Source organism: Pimephales promelas, chromosome 18, assembly GCF_988280905.1.
Source record: "Pimephales promelas chromosome 18, fPimPro1.hap1.1, whole genome shotgun sequence".
NCBI lineage: Eukaryota > Metazoa > Chordata > Actinopteri > Cypriniformes > Leuciscidae > Pimephales > Pimephales promelas.
In genome coordinates this window covers 31878532-31894623 of record NC_142786.1, presented here as the reverse complement: position 1 = coordinate 31894623, position 16092 = coordinate 31878532, and the positions used below count along the sequence as shown (strand labels likewise).

The 16092-nt window shown below is 37.1% G+C and overlaps 2 protein-coding genes across 6 annotated transcripts in view; one reads left to right on the top strand and one right to left on the bottom strand.

Moving 5' to 3' along the window:
* The window catches only part of ldlrad4a (low density lipoprotein receptor class A domain containing 4a), a 79506-nt gene extending 71773 nt beyond the window's left edge, over positions 1–7733 (top strand). For all 4 annotated transcript variants that reach the window (XM_039680961.2, XM_039680962.2, XM_089122555.1 and 1 more), the window contains 2 exons: positions 2152–2205; positions 4084–7733. In XM_039680961.2, coding sequence (XP_039536895.1) covers positions 2152–2205; positions 4084–4611 — 582 coding nt within the window. In that variant the 3' untranslated portion in view covers positions 4612–7733. The remainder of the gene's footprint in view (positions 1–2151; positions 2206–4083) is intronic.
* Positions 7734–11331: 3598 nt separating this feature from the next.
* mims1a (mitochondrial inner membrane scaffold 1a) lies at positions 11332–16016 on the bottom strand. Of its 2 annotated transcripts, none has more exons than XM_039681219.2 (5): positions 15891–16016; positions 15567–15606; positions 14565–14954; positions 13036–13147; positions 11332–11743 (listed from the first exon to the last, which is right to left on the bottom strand). In XM_039681219.2, the coding sequence occupies exons 3-5, from the start codon at positions 14924–14926 to the stop codon at positions 11477–11479; spliced, it is 741 nt and encodes a 246-aa protein (XP_039537153.2). In that variant the 5' UTR covers positions 14927–14954; positions 15567–15606; positions 15891–16016; the 3' UTR covers positions 11332–11476. The 2 variants fall into 2 exon arrangements, with proteins under 2 accessions (XP_039537153.2, XP_039537151.2); XM_039681217.2 differs by having other exon boundaries at positions 15567–15609; positions 15891–16015.
* Positions 16017–16092: the final 76 nt, after the last annotated feature.

Here is a 16092-nt window from a genome sequence, read left to right as displayed (position 1 = left end):
TTCTTTTCGCGCGACATAAACTTGTTCGACTTGGACCGGCGCTGCACAGAGCGATCGGTGAATAACATCAATCTAGCGCGAGTCGGCTCCGTATGCATTCATCACTTTCGCGGTATTTGATGTCATTACCGATCGCTCTGTGCAGCGCCGGTTCAAGTTAATAAACAAGCCAGTAAAAGTGGAGTATGGAGCGCTGCAGGTCACGGCACGCGGGGAAATGGCAAGTGGGAGAGATGAGGGAGTTGGAGGACGCGCCAGCGTCGTATAAGTCTATGGTATAAGTCCAGTGTGTGGGAACATTTTGGATTTCATGTTATGATATTTTAATTTAACTACAGTGGCACTTTATGTAGATAAGAGCTTCAGTCATACGTTTCCAAACCCTGCACTTTAATTTTAAGTGGAAAAAAGTACCCTCACATTTTGGGAATAGAAGCATTGTTGATACTGTTTTTGTGTTGAGGTTGAACTTAAATTTCACTTTATGTTTATGGCCTTTGCTATTGCAATAGCTTTATTATCTAGTATAGGCAATGAGGTTTCATGTATATTGACATTTAAAAGACAGTGTTTTAAGAGTTGCTCTCTTTTTCTTTTAAAAGATAGAATTTTGGTAAGAGCTACAAAAGTTAGCAGTTGATACATGAAAGTTAATTTCTTTGTGTAAATAAGATTTATGTGATACAAATGCACAAGTTCTTGTAGAGATAGTGATACACATTCTCCTTTTTTTGCCAAATAAACAAAAAGCATGTCAATTTCTTCTCTCTTGCTGTATCTAAATCTCACCTAGCTTTCCTCTGAGATAGTCCCAAAATGTGCTTAAAGTCAAAGAGTCAAATTCAGTTTGTGCATGATTGCATGAATATAATATATATATTTTTAATACTGTATCCTAAAGTGTGGATAATTAAGCTATATATCACATGCTGAAGTACATTTCTGGAGTGTTAAAGATTAAAAGAAAAAATAACAAGAACCGTACAGAACCGAAAACCGTGACCCTAAAACCGTGATACAAACCGAACCGTGGGTTTTGTGAACCGTGCCACCCCTACTAACTAGGGATGCACCGATATGACAAATTTGGTCGATACCGATAACCGATAATTCTCTATATTTGAAGGCCGATAACCGATATATTGGCCGATAAATCTAAATGTACATTTTTAGACAATTTTTTGAGAGCCTGATTATAAAAAAAGTCTCCTCATTAAAAGTCAAGATACAAACTAATATTGTGTAGCCGATATGACAGACTTTGCACTTTAAATGTATTTTATTTTTATCATTATTTTTATTTTTAATTTTTTATTCTAAACTGTTTTAATTATTCTGATTTATTTAGATTATTTTAATTTCTTCTATGTAAAGCACTTTGAATTGCCATTGTGTATGAAATGTGCTATATAAATAAACTCGCCTTGCCTTGCCTTAACTGGATTTTCCTTTTTTTTTTTTTAAGTGATTTCAATCATATTTCAAGCAATTTAAAAGCATCATGTTGAACAGTGCACATCTAAAGTGCCTCAGATGAAGGAAATAATACATTAGTCATCAGCTTTTAGATATCGGCTAAATGTTCTTGTTGGGCCGAATACGATAACATTAAAAATGATCATTTATCGGCCGATACCGATGATGTGGCCGATATATCGTGCATCCCTAAGTCTAACTAGTCGTTCAGGCAACCCACAGACTATTTGATTTGGGAATTATGTAGTTCTGCACATCCCTGGTTGTTCTTTATGTTGATTTATGTCTTGTTGTTGAGACAAGCTCGTCTAGAGACTGCAGTCCATTTCACCTCCGAGTCGTAAAATGATAGGAGGAAGGTGAAGATGTGATTTAGCAACAGAATGAAAGGAACTGAGCTCTTAAATTTAGAAACGAGCTCATAAATTTAGAGAACAGCACATTTTCTACAGCTGCATTCTTCTGATTCAGCAGCCCTGAATTAATAATACATGATGTATTAATGTATTCTCATATTTACTGTATGTGCATTTAGATCAAGTATTCTGATGCCTGGAGCAAATTTGGTTTTCTGCCCAAACTCCAAACTCTAATGCATCAATTGAAGCTTTTTTTTTAATTTTTTGTCTTTAATGCATGGCTCACATCGGTCCTCTCTCTTCTGCATCATACTAGGACGGCTGTGCATGGCCAACAGACAGTTTGGTGACGCAACAAGGAGCCACTGAGGTTAGTCAACTCAGCCTGTCTGCATAATGTTATTTATTACTCTAATGTTTAATTGTCATGCTAAGAGCTAATAGCTCAAAGAGCTCAATATTGTTAACCCTTTCAAAGACAGTCAATATTTATCTATTTGCTCTAAAATTACTATATTGTCCACTAATTAAACACATTAATACTCTTTTTATTTATATACAACAGCATAACACTGCATAATAATAAAGATCTGTTTTTACTAGGGCTGTCAAACGGTTAATCGCGATTAATCGCATCTAAAATAAAAGTTTGTGTTTACATAATATATGTGGGTGCACTCTGTATAATTATTTTGTATATAAAAATACACACACATGCATCTGTATTTAGGAAAAAAATATTATTTATATATAAAATATTTATATATAATATTAATTGTATATAAATCTATACATGAAAATATTTCTTAAATATATACAAGCATGTGTGTGTATTTATATATATATATAAAATAATTATACACAGTGCACACACATACAGTATATTATGGAAACACAAACACAAACTATTTGGGATGCGATGATTAATCGCGATTAATCGTTTGACAGCCCATGTTTTTGTTGTTGTTTTTTATAAAATATACACTACTGATCAAAAGTTTGGGGGTCAGTAAGATTTAAAAAAAAATAAATTAATACTTTAATTCAGCAAGGATGCGTTAAATAAGTGACAGTAAAGACATATTATTAAATATTTATACTTCGAATAAGTGCTGTTCTTTTGAACTTTCCATTCATTAAAGAATCCTGAAAAAAATCTATCAATATTAAGCAGCACAACTGTTGTCCAAGAAATGGTTCTTGAGGACCAAATCAGTGTATTAGAACAGTGTATGTGACATAATGGCAGCTGAAAATTCAGCTCAGACATCACAGGAATAAATTACATTTTAAAATGTATTAAAATAAATTAAGCATTGGTGAGCAAAAGAGTTTTCCTAAAAAATAAATAAAAAATAAAATAATAATACAAACCCCAACCCCCTTTGACAAGTATAGTAGAGCCAGGCCGATATTATCGGCCGATATTAGGCATTTTCCAAACTATCGGTATCAGCAGTTATAATGGCAGATACATGAATATTTCAAAAATAAAATAAAAACGGATGAAACACGCTTCAACCATGTCATGAGTGTTGGAGTTGTATAGTTTGTCCACCAGAGGGCACTGTTGGTTACACTCGTTGAGTTGGTCACGAGACATACATTGCTTGACTATCAATTAAAAGAACATCCCCATCAGTTTTCTTAACACAATATTTGTGACTATCATGTCCAGTTTTGCTGCTGTTAAATAAGCCGAGAGTGAAGCGGAATTAGCTAGTAATAGTTACGTTACGTTGTTACAGTGTAGTCGACCGACTGTCCTTTTAACTTTTGACAATGTGACGGAAGTATTTCTTTAATAGCGCGTGACAGTTATACCAATCTCTCCTTGGCCCGTTATATTGAAAATGTATGTTTTACAATTTGCAGAATGACGTTATCCATTGCTAAATTATGGCTCATCATAGACTAAGCTAGCTAACGCCACTATCATCAGTCTGTTCTGTTGTGTTTAAAATGCATTATCATCGTATTATTTTAGTTAAAACTCATAAATAACTACAAATAACTGATGTTGGGGGAATCTGTTAATGTTTTGTGGCGCGTTTCTGAAATAAAAAAAAATAAATAAAAAAATATCGGCCGATATATCGGATTTGAAAACCCAAAAATATTTGTATCGGTATCTGCCTTCAAAATCCATAATCGGTCAGGCTCTAAAGTATAGTATATTGATTGTATGTGTAATTATTCTTTTTTGAAATTCTAAAGGTTTAATGAATATATTCTGCTCTGTGTTCAGGTGATGTATGGGCCACGGAGCGGAGAGCGCTTCAACCCACCTTCATTTATGCAAAGGGACCGATTCAGCCGCTTCCAGCCCACCTACCCATACCTGCAGCAGGACATCCACTTGCCGCCCACCATCTGCCTGTCGGATGGCGAGGAGCTGCCGCCCTACAAGGGCCCGTGCACCCTGCAGCTCAGAGACCCGGAGCAGCAGCTCGAGCTCAGCCGCGCATCCGTTCGCGCGCCCCCCAACCGGACCATTTTCGACAGCGACCTGATAGACGTTTATGTGCACGGAGGCGGGCCACGGCCCCCGAGCAGCAACTCTGGCAAGAGCGCCTCGAACTCGCACGTGGAGGGGCCGCCGCCCACCTACAGCGAGGTGATGGGTCAGACGTGCCCAGGCTCCGCCTCCTTTCTGCACCAGCACAGCAATAATGCACCACCCTCCAACCAGAGGACAGCCAGTCGCTCCCCCCAGCCTGGCGCAAGCACAACCCCGTTTGTCAAGGTTAAGGATAGCCGAGACAAACCCGTGTGACTAGGAGGCACGGAGAGTGCCGTAGGGAGCGCGCGCCATCATCTGTGCTCTCTGGTACTTCTTCCTGGACCTAAAGGGGAGTGGCTTCACTGTTAGACCACTCCCCTTGCACAATTTGAATTGAATATTGCGGAACCAAGCTTACAAAGTTTATTTTTTTGTATTTTTCTTTTTTTTTTTTGCTAGAACTTCGGGGCCTTGTATGGATGTTTGGGCTCCTCGGCTAAATCTCTCTCTCTTTTTTGTTGTTCTGTTTTGTATGCTTTCGTGTATTTAAAGAACACGCGTGTTGGCACAGATTGTTTGCGTGAGAGACCGCGTAGGTCATAGGATTGAGAAATTTTCTATTCGTTTGTGTGCATTTCCAGGACTTCAATCAAAATCCAAATTGAGTGCCATGATAAAATCTTAAACCTTGGGGATGTGACTTACAACAACAACAACTAAAGTCTTTATGTTGCACTTATTCTCTAAAGAGTAGAAACAGCAACCCTTAGTTAGTTTTTATATGTCAATCTGTCACAGGTCTTTGATGGTTCCTGGGAATTATTTCCTTCCTTTTTATGTCCTGAAATGGAGATGTAGAACTCTGATCCAGCCTAAAATCTCTACAAATGAACTGCATCATGGCACTTATTTAAAGAAAAAGGGTTGTTCAAATTCCAGTTCACTTTTTTTTCACTGACCAAGTGAGAGATGTTGGCATGGATATCCGCAGATGGAAGTCACGACACATATGCCACTTTCATTCTGTCGAGTAGCACTTTAAACTTACGTCACTTCAGCATTGTCATGGGGTCCAATGGAAGGGAATCATGGGAACTGTAGTCTTATGCACATCCTGTCCCTTTTTGAATGAGTGTGTCATATTGTTTGTTTTCCCACTATAAAAAGCATGCGTATAGTTGTTTTTTTTTTTCTCCCAGTAATCCATACTATACTTTAGTTCACAATCATATATGGATCTCATATTTTATCCCTTATTTTCATCTCCTGGAATGCCGTTTTATTCCAAGGCACCGCGGGAGCACATTTTGTCTGTTTATATGTTCTGAGATTGTCACCCAAACAAAAAGTGTACCAATCACGACGAGGTACATCCCTCCTTTTTTTCTTTCCTTGTTAGAAGTTGCGTTCAATCATCACATGGCACACATTTGGAATGCTTTCAGACATGTTGATTGTGTTTTTGATCACATCAGAACTTTGTAAACCATCAGTCTTTGGCCTTTCCTTAAAAAAAAAAAAGTACCATAGATAACCTATTTATTAACTAGCTATTTATTAAAGTGACCAGTTTGAACTGATATTTAGTCAAAGTCAAAAATAGGCTTTTATACAACCTTCTTGCCCCTTAAATAGCAAGAATCTACTATCATCACCCATCCGCTTTGGCTCCGAAACGGCCTCCTCCTGTCATAGGCTCTGCTTCTGTCACTCATTCTGTTTGAGTTCGTACTGTATTGCTGCTGCTATGCGCTGCTACTGCTACTGCTGCTGTTGTTGGCTCGGTGTGTAGGCCTATGTCCGCTTTTCATTACTTTATATTTGCTTACCAACCGAGACATAGTTGTTTGTGCTCCTTTTTTGTTGTTTTCTTCGTTAACATTAGAGCATTTCCGCTGTCATAGTCGTGCTAGGAAAACAAATCCAAATGTATTTTTTACATTTGCAGCCGAGAGGTTTGCATGTTACTATGTACATGAGCAAATTCGGTGCCTAACAGTCATGTTTAAGCAGACATAGAAACCCACTTGCACTCAAAAGTCCCCACCTTTGTTGTGCCTCACTTCCTATGGTGCTTCTTTCAGTAGTCGGACTCTGTTTATTTGTACGGTGCTGTATATAACTTGAATATATTATGCACATATCCTACCCAATGGGTAGAAAACCACAAGAAAGCATTGTTAATACTGTAATATAATGTATAGATAATATTAAAAAGAAAACTTTAACACGGTGGCATCAAGTTTTGTGAATGCCTTCAATTGTGCTTTGTCTTTTTTGTAAAACAGAGTAAAGTTTGCAAAGAGAAATGCTACAGTGTGGTCACATAAATAAATACAAAAAGACTTCTTATATTTTTTTTTCCTATACAGTAAATGCAAATCTGTTATGTGATTCAAATATTCTGAGGCAGTTATATAAAGGATAACTAGCTGCTGCTTTTGTAACTTCCAGAGAAAGAATTATAAATGCCAGCGCTTGTCATTTTTATTTATTGAAATTTATATTTTGTGACTGCTATAGCTGTTTTGGGCGTGTATTAACCACGCTCGACCGATCGCAGAAAATAATAACTCGGCATGACGTAATTGTACCGTAGATTCATCGACTGACTGCCGACTTTTGGGCTCCCACGAGGCCTTTTCTCCAGCCCGAGAGATGGTTTCGTGGTTCATATCAAATAGAAGCTCAGGGTGAGGCTTTATTGGATCGGTGAGACAAGGGTTAACAATTTGTTCTTTTTTTTAAATGCACATAATCGAGTTCGAGTTGTGTGGTAACGTTATATAAAAAAGCATCAAATTAATGCATACATGAGAATCCAGCCCATAGCTGATTGTTACTGCATGTTCATGTTGTCATTTTCCTCGGCATAGCAGTCTCGTTCCGCACCGAAAGGATCCAGAACACTCGGTAATTATTCCCTGAACCCGCTTGAATGAACGAATAAACGAGTGAACGACTGACTGACGACTTCTATGGATCTGGAACTCCGACGAATCCACAGCACTGTTCATCATTGGCCTCGAGCGAGATCACAGGACTATGAAATTTTGGACTACAAACTTTTTTTCTTTTTCTTTTTTTTTTAACAACCACAACAAAAAACAGTTCAGTGAGCGAGGAACACTTACGCCTTTTTATTTTTTATTGTTCTATTTAATTGTGATGTCAGCGGTTTTTCAGTTTGAGGTCTGGTAATTGCAATACTTTTACAGGAAAAAAGGTGACAAATGATTAAAAAAAAATTATAAAAAATAAACACGGGGGGAAAAACAAAACAATGAAACTATTGCTCAAAGATACTGTTGTAGTCCCTCATGAAACGATTCCACGCTTGTTCTTTCGCTGTCATCAAATGGCTAGAGAGAGCAATTAAAGTTGAGGAAAAATAACCAGAATGAGTCTCTTTTGTGTTTCGTGTCATTCTGTTAAATGCTCCTGAAGGCGATTGCAAACTTTCCTTTAAAGGTGCCATCTGTAAGAATTGAGGTTTAAAATATCTAAAAAAATGAGCTACACGCATCAAAAGAATGAGAAGAAATAAGGTTGATGATGTCATTAAAAATACAAGTTATAGTGCTGCAGATATTAACCTGAATTAGCATGCTAAATTACTAGCCCCGGCCCGGCAGGTGTCATAATACGAGTTTCAGCCATGGGGGGGCACTGGGCAGTATGCGAGCGGGCAACATAACACCAGCCGCACGGTTATGCTTGTGATGTCAGTCGTGTGGAAAGTAAAGCCAACTACTACATTTCAGTTCAGGGAAGAGTTCAAAAAATGATTGGTGGATATTATGCATGAGGAATACATTTTGGTAAGTTGTAGCATACTGTATCTTTCAACAGTGTTCGTGTTCTTTTAGCATTAGCTGCTAGCTAGTAGAGATGATCGGTTCATCTGCGCTAGGGATCTGTCGTGTAACATTTATAAGCGCCAAAACGGTATTTATTGTTTGAATTGCGTAATAAAATTGACTGAATCTGAGAGCTGAGATTTTTTATATATATATCATAACCTGCTCCTGTCTAGTCTCCGTATCCTTTTCTGTGCGTGACAAAATTGATGTGTGGCGTGTCTCTCGGTGAATTCGTTAGAGTTGGCAGCTTTGAATGGCGCTAGCTTGGTCAACATCAGCGAATGCTGTCTGTCAAATTAATTCAAACTAACAATAAAAATGTAGTATGAACAAAACAAATACCGTAAAACTTCACATAATAGCCCGGACTATTATTTTCCCATATCGTTGATGCGGGTTGGGTATCGTTCGAATTTGAATGATTCTGATTCCGATTCCTTGTTTCGATTCCGGTTCCTAACGATTCCGATTCTTTTAAGAGGCAGGGTCAAAAAAGTTTAGCTAACCTTGCTAACCAATGGTATTTCTGAAGAAAATAATCCTTTCTGAAGGAAATACTCCTTCTGTCACAAATACTCCTTTTGTCACAAATTTAGCATTTTGCCGAGATCTCGAGATTTCGTTATTTTTAGAAAAGTGAAGCCACACTTTGGACCGCTGACGTAAGCTCATGTTCGACTCGCGCGGTTATGCCAACACTTCCGGTAGACGCTTCTTCGTTGGTGTTGTTCAGCGGTTTCTTCTTCCGCTCGGCGGACTGTGAATATCGAAACTAGGAATCAAAATTTTAACTTTTGAACGATTCCGGGAAAAATGAAAAGTTAGTCCCGGTTCCAATCGATACTCGATTCTCGATACCCAACCATATGCACCAACTTGTATTTGAGACTGGTGGTGTCTATGAGATGGCTTTTATAATTTAGTGTTGAGGTGTTCTTTGAGACTAGGCTAATCTCTAAAAAATCTCCAAATGTTCCACGTGAAACTGTGGTCTTCCAAACTTTAACTATCGTGTCAATGGGCTCTATGCACGGCGGTATTTCCGGTGAGGATGCTCCATAACTTCCGCCGATCGTAGAGTCCAATGCAATACCGAGAATTTATATTGAATTTTATACTACATGGTTATACTAAAGAAACGTTAGTCACAAAAACAGACAAAACAGGTACCCCTCGTTGTGTTTATGCTTCTTTTTTAAAATTATATTAAATAAACATAACTATATATAAAATTACATTTAAACGTATGAAAGTTTAGTTTCAAAGACGGGAGGACAGTAAATTTTGAAGACTCTGCCATAATCCCGTTTTCCTCCGCTTCAATCTCCCCAACCGGAAACTGACGAGCATCCTTGTAAAATACGCAACTTGTGATTAATATGCGCGAGGGAGAGAGAGCAAAACAGCGCTCGCTCGTGTTGTTTGAAGACGTGAGAGTGCGCGTGGCCGCGGCACAAGTCACTTTCTGGAGGTATACTGCCCCCATCTGGTATGGAATATGGAGTATGATTAGATTTTTTTTTTTTTTTTTTTTGACGGATTGCACAGGTGAAAAAGTCACTTTCCCCATAATAAATAAAAAATGATTCAGAGCGTTTTGTTTTTTGCCAAAGTTTGCAGTTTACGTATAATTTATCTACGTTTAAAGGAGTAGTTCACTTTTAAAAAACCTTTTGCTGGTAATTTACTCACCCTCATGTCATCCAAGATGTCCATGTCTTTCTTTCTTCAGTCGAAAAGAAATTAAGGTTTTTGATGAAAACATTCCAGGATTTTTCTCCATATAATGGACTTCAATGGGGTCCAAAAGACAGTTTCAGTGCAAACTGTTCAAAGGGCTTTAAACGATTCCAGACGATGAATAAGGGTCTTATCAAGCGAACCGTCGCTCATTTAAAAAAAAAAATATCAAAGTTTAAGTTTTATAAGCTCAAATAGTCGCTCAATAAGCTCCTTTAAATAGCCTATATCATATCAGATTTGTTTCACAAATATAATTAAACTATGATTACATTATTTGTTTGGTTAATTTGGTGAAACAATTTTTACCAAAAAATGCATTTTCAAAATTGAATAGTAAAAAGTTAGTTGCTCCAACTATTGCTGCTTTCACGTGCTGTCGTAAAAATTCCTGTTTTCCACCTCTGAAGTCGTGATTACGAGCTCATCGCATTTGAATTTTGACTTGAGAGGCCGTTCATGTCCTAGTAACTAGGGTTTACGATCCTTTCGATAGCACGTAAAGGCAGAAGAAATGAACTGTATGCCTACTTCGGGCAAAAAACAAACAAAAAAAAACATGCTGAGATGATCACTTCTTAACAGCTCTGGTATAAAACTTAAGTATTCACACTGAAAATGTCACTGTAAAAATACAATACTGCACCTTTATATTTTCATTTCACTAGTGATCATTAGTTATTTTAAGTGGTGTGTTCAATGTGCATGTTTAAAAAAAACCTCAACCTCTTTAATACACACATCAAAACACTATTGTTTATTGTCAATATTGATTGACAGCCAGGTAGGACATCCTTCAACAGACACAAAGGCCTCAAAGTCCCATCAAACAGTCTAAATGCTTCATCAGCAGCGGAAGTTCAATTATCAACCTTCATTTAAAACAAAAACAGGCCTTTGAAAAATATTTAGGTTGCGTAAATTAAACATGAATATGGCAGAAACAGGACGTAAAGTTTGATGATTTCCAGAATGACTGTCAGGACAATTTATGATTTTTTTCCCCCTGCATTATAAGCAACAGTACAACTTTTTTACAACTTTCTGACTTTGCATAATAACTAAAATTACAATCAATTTTCAAGATTTTACAACATGACCATTTCATTCTCAGTAACTTGTGTGACACGTCAGTACTCTCTTCAATCCATAATATATGCGAGAATTGAAAGAGGCAGTGCTATTTGTAAGGTAACAAAGGAATAAATATATAATATTGGGCGCATTACACTTGCTGTTCTCTTTAGAAAACACACTCTCATCTTTTAAAAGGTATTTCAAGTTAAGTCCAATGCCTTTCAGTAGACTTCTGTGCTGTAAATATATGGTCAATTTATGAATCTGAATACCACATTTTTTTGTTATAGTTTAGACTTAAACTCTAATGTGAACAGTGAGTGTAGAACATAATATTTTAAAAATACTAAAGACGGGTCGCTTTCCTTAAAGTGTATTATACTGTTAAATAACGTGAATCTTCCTGACATTATGGGAAGATAAAGTCACTTCATGACCTTTCGTAAAGGTATATAAACCTATTCCTTTTTCTTTCGGAAAGACACTTTGTCTTTGGTTTCTTGAAGTTTCTCAGTGAACTTGTCTTTCGTTTCCTCCATTCTCTCGGAGAAACGGTCCTTGGTCTCTTCCATTTTCCCAGAGATCCTCTCTTTGGTCTCCTCCATCTTCTCCTGGAGGTATTCCTTCACGGGCGGAGGAGTGGACATGTAGCCGTGCTTCCTCAGGTACTTCACGGACAGGGACGTTCCTCCTAGAGTCGCGGTGTACCTCGCAGGTGTGGCGATCTTGAGGAGATCAAGAAAATTAAACCAGCGTCACATTAACTTGAACTGAAAATAAGTTTGTTCATGTAGCGAGTGACTCTCACAAGGTTTGAAGTCAATGACATTCTAATTCTGAACCTAAATTGTCTTCAAAAGTACAATATGTAAGAATTTTACTATAAAATATCCCAAAATCACTTGCAAGGTGCTATATATGTTTATATCTACAAAGATTCTACAAAAAGTCTCCAAAAATTGTATTTTATTTTTTAGAGAAATTCTAAAAATTTAAAAATGTCGCCTGTCAATGACGTTATATCCGCGGCGCTATCCTCGGTTCACGTTCATGCTGCCATAGCCATGACGTAACCATGGTGACAGACGTGGACAACTGCGTAGTGCGTAACGTTTAGCGGCACGCAGTTCAAACATAGACCATGGCAAGCAGACTTTGGGACAAACAAGGAAAACTAAAATGAGGATCGATATCAGCGTGACGTTTTTCAGATGCCGAGAACTCCAAGTCCGTGACTAACTTGGACTGGAGACAGCTTTATTAGACAGGTGAGCAAATGTACATTAAACAAATCAATGTTATATAACGTTAGCTCAACATGATGAAATGTTAGAATATGGTCAGTGTGTTATTCTAATGTTGATCTAGCTTACTGCTAGTTTCGTATAGCAAATTAACTAACAAGTAGTATAACATTATAACTTTCAACACTGGGCCCTCTTGTGGTGAAAAAAACAACTACATATTGTGCCTTTAAAGGAGTAGTTCACTTTTCAAAAAGTTTTTAAGTTTTATAAGCACAAATGGTCGCCTTGCTCTGTTCTGTGATGAGCGTTCGTGACTCTCCTGTTCAAACTCGTTCATCAAAATGAACGAATCTTTTTCCTTTGTCCTTGATAAGACCCTTATTCATTGTCTGGTGTTGTTTAAAGCCCTTTGAAGCTGCTCTGAAACTCTCATTTGGACCTTGAACCTTTTGGACCCCATTGAAGTCCATTATATAGAGAAAATCTTGGAATGTTTTCATCAAAAACCTTAATTTCTTTTCGACTGAAGAAAGAAAGACATGGACATCTTAGATGACGTGACATGACTTTTTTTTTTAAAAGTGAACTACTTCTTTAATTTAGTTGCATCTCGGTAATATGAATCACTCTTGAAGTTCTATAGCTGAAGGTAAAGTTTGCAACATTTATTTTATTCTAATTTGAACATAAAAAAAATCAACAATTAAATTATTAGTAAATAATTTTATTAAAAAACATTGTATTATTTAAAAAAAAAAAAAATTTCCCACCTTGTACATGGCATATGCCGTCAGTGCATAGCCACTCTGAGAGTTCTCCAGGAGTTTCACAACCTTGTCAGGAAACCCAACATACTCAAGAAATGGCACCAAATTCACTCCTCTAAACGAACAAACAAACAAACAAACAGAGAAAGCAAGCATATTATTCCTTCTTCTTTTATTAAAAATCAAATCTTAATTTTCTTAAAAGGACAATTCACCCAAAAATGTATATTCTGTTATTCATCCACCCTTATGTCATTCCAAACTTGTATGACTTTCTCCTGTGGAACATTGCAGACCATTGACTTCCATTTGTATGAAAAAAAAAACATTCTAAAAAGAAAATTCTTTTTTAGATTTAAAAAAAAATATTTCTTCTGCTATGGGTATATAGAAGTCAATGGGGACCATCAACTATTTGGTTACTGACTTTCTTTAAAATATCTTCTTTAGAGAGAATTTCATACAGGTTTAAAACAACCTGAAGAGTAAATGATGACAATTTAAATTTTTGGGTGAACTATTCCTTTAAAACCTGTCGTGAAACAGCTTCAAAAAGCACATCAATTTAATAAGTGGACATTTTTTTTAAGTCTTCTGATGATATTTGGCAACTGAGATGAAAAATAAGTATTTTTTTATCGTTTTTTTTTTAATATAAAGTTAATACAAAACATAAGAATCAAATGTTTAAACAGCTGAAATATTCAAGTGTGAAGATTAGTGGGGAACATATGACAAGGCAAACTGATAACTCGGAGCTTCTCTGCAGAGTGAGGTCATAGTGAATGAAATAGCCCATATTCAAGCATCCATTACCACCTCCCACATTTCTGAAACGTCTAGACAGTGGTGACCCACATTCAGCCAGATGTATTGCCGAGTAAACATTCCAGTGTGCCATTTACCTCAATCCAGCATACGCCATATACAGACAGAATGACCAGGCAAAAAGAAAATGATCTGGTCAACAGATTACCGCCTGAGAGCCGACACATCGCTGAGGAAATCTGACAGACATTCCTTATTTAACTTTACGTTGTGCTTCTTTGTGGGATACTGGTCATATTTCTTCAGTATTTCTTTGACTTTAATAAACTAGTTTGAGAATATATTTATATTTAAATTTGTATACATATTTAAATCATTTTACATTGATTTTTTTCGTGAAAGTATTTTTAATTGAAATTAGGGCAGTTAGTCTGACAGACCAAGTCTTCAGTGCGAGACGCCCATAAAAACCCAGTGTTTTTCAGGTAGGCTAAAAACTTGGGTACAAAATAGCCTATTACTTATTCATTTTGATGTTTTTGAATGCAAAAACCAAGCGAACGTCATAAGTTGACCACAGACAACAAAATAATAACATTTAAAAAGCCAGTTCATGACCCCTTTAACCCGTGCAGCATGTGCCAGCCATATTTCCATACTTGTAATGAAAAGTGCTTATCGATAACAACAAAAAAAGAATACGTTTTCTGTCAAAATAAACGTTTGAAAATAAAGAACATAACTGTGATCCATCATTTACTTACTTCATTGCAGCATAATAAAATGTACCAAACCACAATGTAGACGTCAACAGGTGCACGGGGATCATGACTTTGCCATACTGCTTAAAGGTCTTCTTGAATCTCTGAATGAGGCCGCTGGATTTGTCCTGCAGAGGGTCTGGATCCTCCTGTACTGGAGTTGAGTTTACCAGATGATCACCGCTGGTGTCCTTCTGAGAGGCCGGAGAGCAGAGCGCACTGAAGCTGCTGAGCCATCGTGGGTGTTTCCAGCACTGCTGCGCCGGGGGATTCGGCCTCTGTGCGGTCCGGCTACAGGACGGGGGACGGATCGGTAGCAGGACTGCAGTCTGCCTGAAGACACTGGCACTCACAAACCGCTGCATCGCAAAACAAGCTTCTTCTCCCAAGGGTCTGTCAGCATAAAAACAAGAAGACAGTCTGACAGGGGCCTGACTTAAGGCGCAAGAACATGGATAATATGAATTAAAAAAATCCAAAATATTAAAACAGTTTGACAAAGGATCCTTTATAATATAAATAGATGGCCATGCTCAATATACAGTAGGGTGCAAAAGCTTGAGACCGCATCGACCGCATTTATAATTATTTTATTTAAATCCTGAAATATGTTTTATAATAATAAAAGGAACATTAAAAATTTTTACTAAAATTATAAATATATATATATATATAATTAAAGACATATGTGACACTACTCATCTATGTAATTTAAAATAGAGGCGTTTGAACTAGATTTTAAGACTTTCTGACGCCACTGCATCTGTGAGCAACTCAGTATCTACCATAATTTACCTTTTATTTATTTTGGTGTAACACTGAGATTGGAAGCATATATATTTACATGCACATTTGTCCATATTTTCTACTGCACATTAAAATGTTTTGATGTCTGAATTCAATCGGAGCATGGAATTTCACTTTTTTTTTTTGGATGAAAACAGTACAAAAATAAGAAATAAATATCGGGTATCATATCAATTTGACGTGGATTACTTTCTCTACCTTCAATATCCCATAGAGAATGAGGTCACTGGTGCAGGAACTGCTGAAAATATTAAGGAAAACATAATCTGCACATACTCAATCACATTCAGAAAGAAACTCTGGAAATAATCACAAACTAACCTCCTACTAATCGTATTTAAAACTCAGATTTATTAGTATAACTTCACATGTGTGAAGTGTCCTACGATAGGCACCAAACGTGAATCAGCTAGCATTGCTAAGGGATGTCTACTGTATCTACTAACTAAACTAATCAAAGATTCACTCGTCCTCCTGACTCAACATACAGAAATGATACTCTAGAAATATGCAGTTACATACATGAGTGACTAGATCCGGCATGATGTGATTTTCCCACCACAAACACTTTAATGTCCCTTCTGTCATTCACAACTCCCCACAAGACGCAGCAACATTACACATAGTAACTGTGCTCGCACTGTGTTGTGGGAAATGTAGTCCAGTCGTGCTGTGTGTACCTTTTCTCCCTGAAGCAATGTCGCTCTCTGGAACTACATTTCCC